The 895-nt window shown below is 34.6% G+C and overlaps 1 protein-coding gene across 1 annotated transcript; it reads right to left on the reverse strand.

The window, feature by feature from the left end:
• On the reverse strand, window positions 1-895 carry Sf3b6 (splicing factor 3b subunit 6). The gene is made up of 3 exons (XM_017612219.1): window positions 657-895; window positions 459-577; window positions 1-402 (listed from the first exon to the last, which is right to left on the reverse strand). The coding sequence occupies exons 1-3, from the start codon at window positions 672-674 to the stop codon at window positions 174-176; spliced, it is 366 nt and encodes a 121-aa protein (XP_017467708.1). The 5' UTR covers window positions 675-895; the 3' UTR covers window positions 1-173.

The following is an 895-nucleotide window of genomic DNA, read 5'->3' on the forward strand; positions in this document are numbered from 1 at the left end:
TTTACGATAGGCAGTCCAAAATACAAATATCAGGAGAATTTAATAAAAGCACACATGTTTCATATTTTATAGAAGTCAAAAGTGCAGAAATACAATACCATGCATACAGTAAAGATTAATGTTCTTTGTGGCAATCATTTATATTCTGAGATGTCGTTTCCTTTCTTTACCGCCTAGGGTGCCTCTGGAGTTTTCAAATTATATTTCGACTTTATATTATTAAGTTCTTCTTGCTTCTTATCCACGTCCAGGCGTTTAAATGCTTTATTTGACTGGTAGTATAACACAACCAGATAACGATTACAAACGTTAAAGCCAGACAAATGATCACAAGCATTCTTGGCGTCGAATATGTCCTCGTAGACAACAAAGGCAGTTCCACGTGTCTCCGGTGTATTCCCACTTCAATAGAAGGAAACATTAACGTATCTGCACGCTTTTATAAAATATCTACTTACACACGAATTTGTCTTATTGCACCAAACTTCCCAAATATATCATACATTTCGTCCGAGGTAATTTTATATGGCAAATTTCTGACGTACAGCAGCCGATTTACCTCAGGTGGTAAGCGAATCTACCAAATATAAAAAAATATATATAATTAAACGAATTATGGGAATTGCATACTAATACTATATAGTCAACAAACTTACATTGTTACGTTTATTCATTGCAAGTTATTTCTACTCCTTTTGTGGATTTTTATAGATATTGTTTGGCTGAACGTGAGCGCACTTTGGATTATCCTTTGTGTCTAATCTACACCTTCTACATTCGCCTTTTCAGAAAAAACAAAGGTCTTTTTGGTCTACAATACAAAAGTACCCTTTTTCTCCTACACTAGAGATGAGCAGTGTTGTTCCGATACAAGTAGGTATGAAACGATAAGAGT

The sequence above is a fragment of the Rhagoletis zephyria genome, unplaced genomic scaffold (assembly GCF_001687245.7).
Source record: "Rhagoletis zephyria isolate East Lansing unplaced genomic scaffold, Rhagoletis_zephyria_1.1 Rzeph_scaffold_00514, whole genome shotgun sequence".
In the NCBI taxonomy this organism is placed as follows: Eukaryota; Metazoa; Arthropoda; class Insecta; order Diptera; family Tephritidae; genus Rhagoletis; species Rhagoletis zephyria.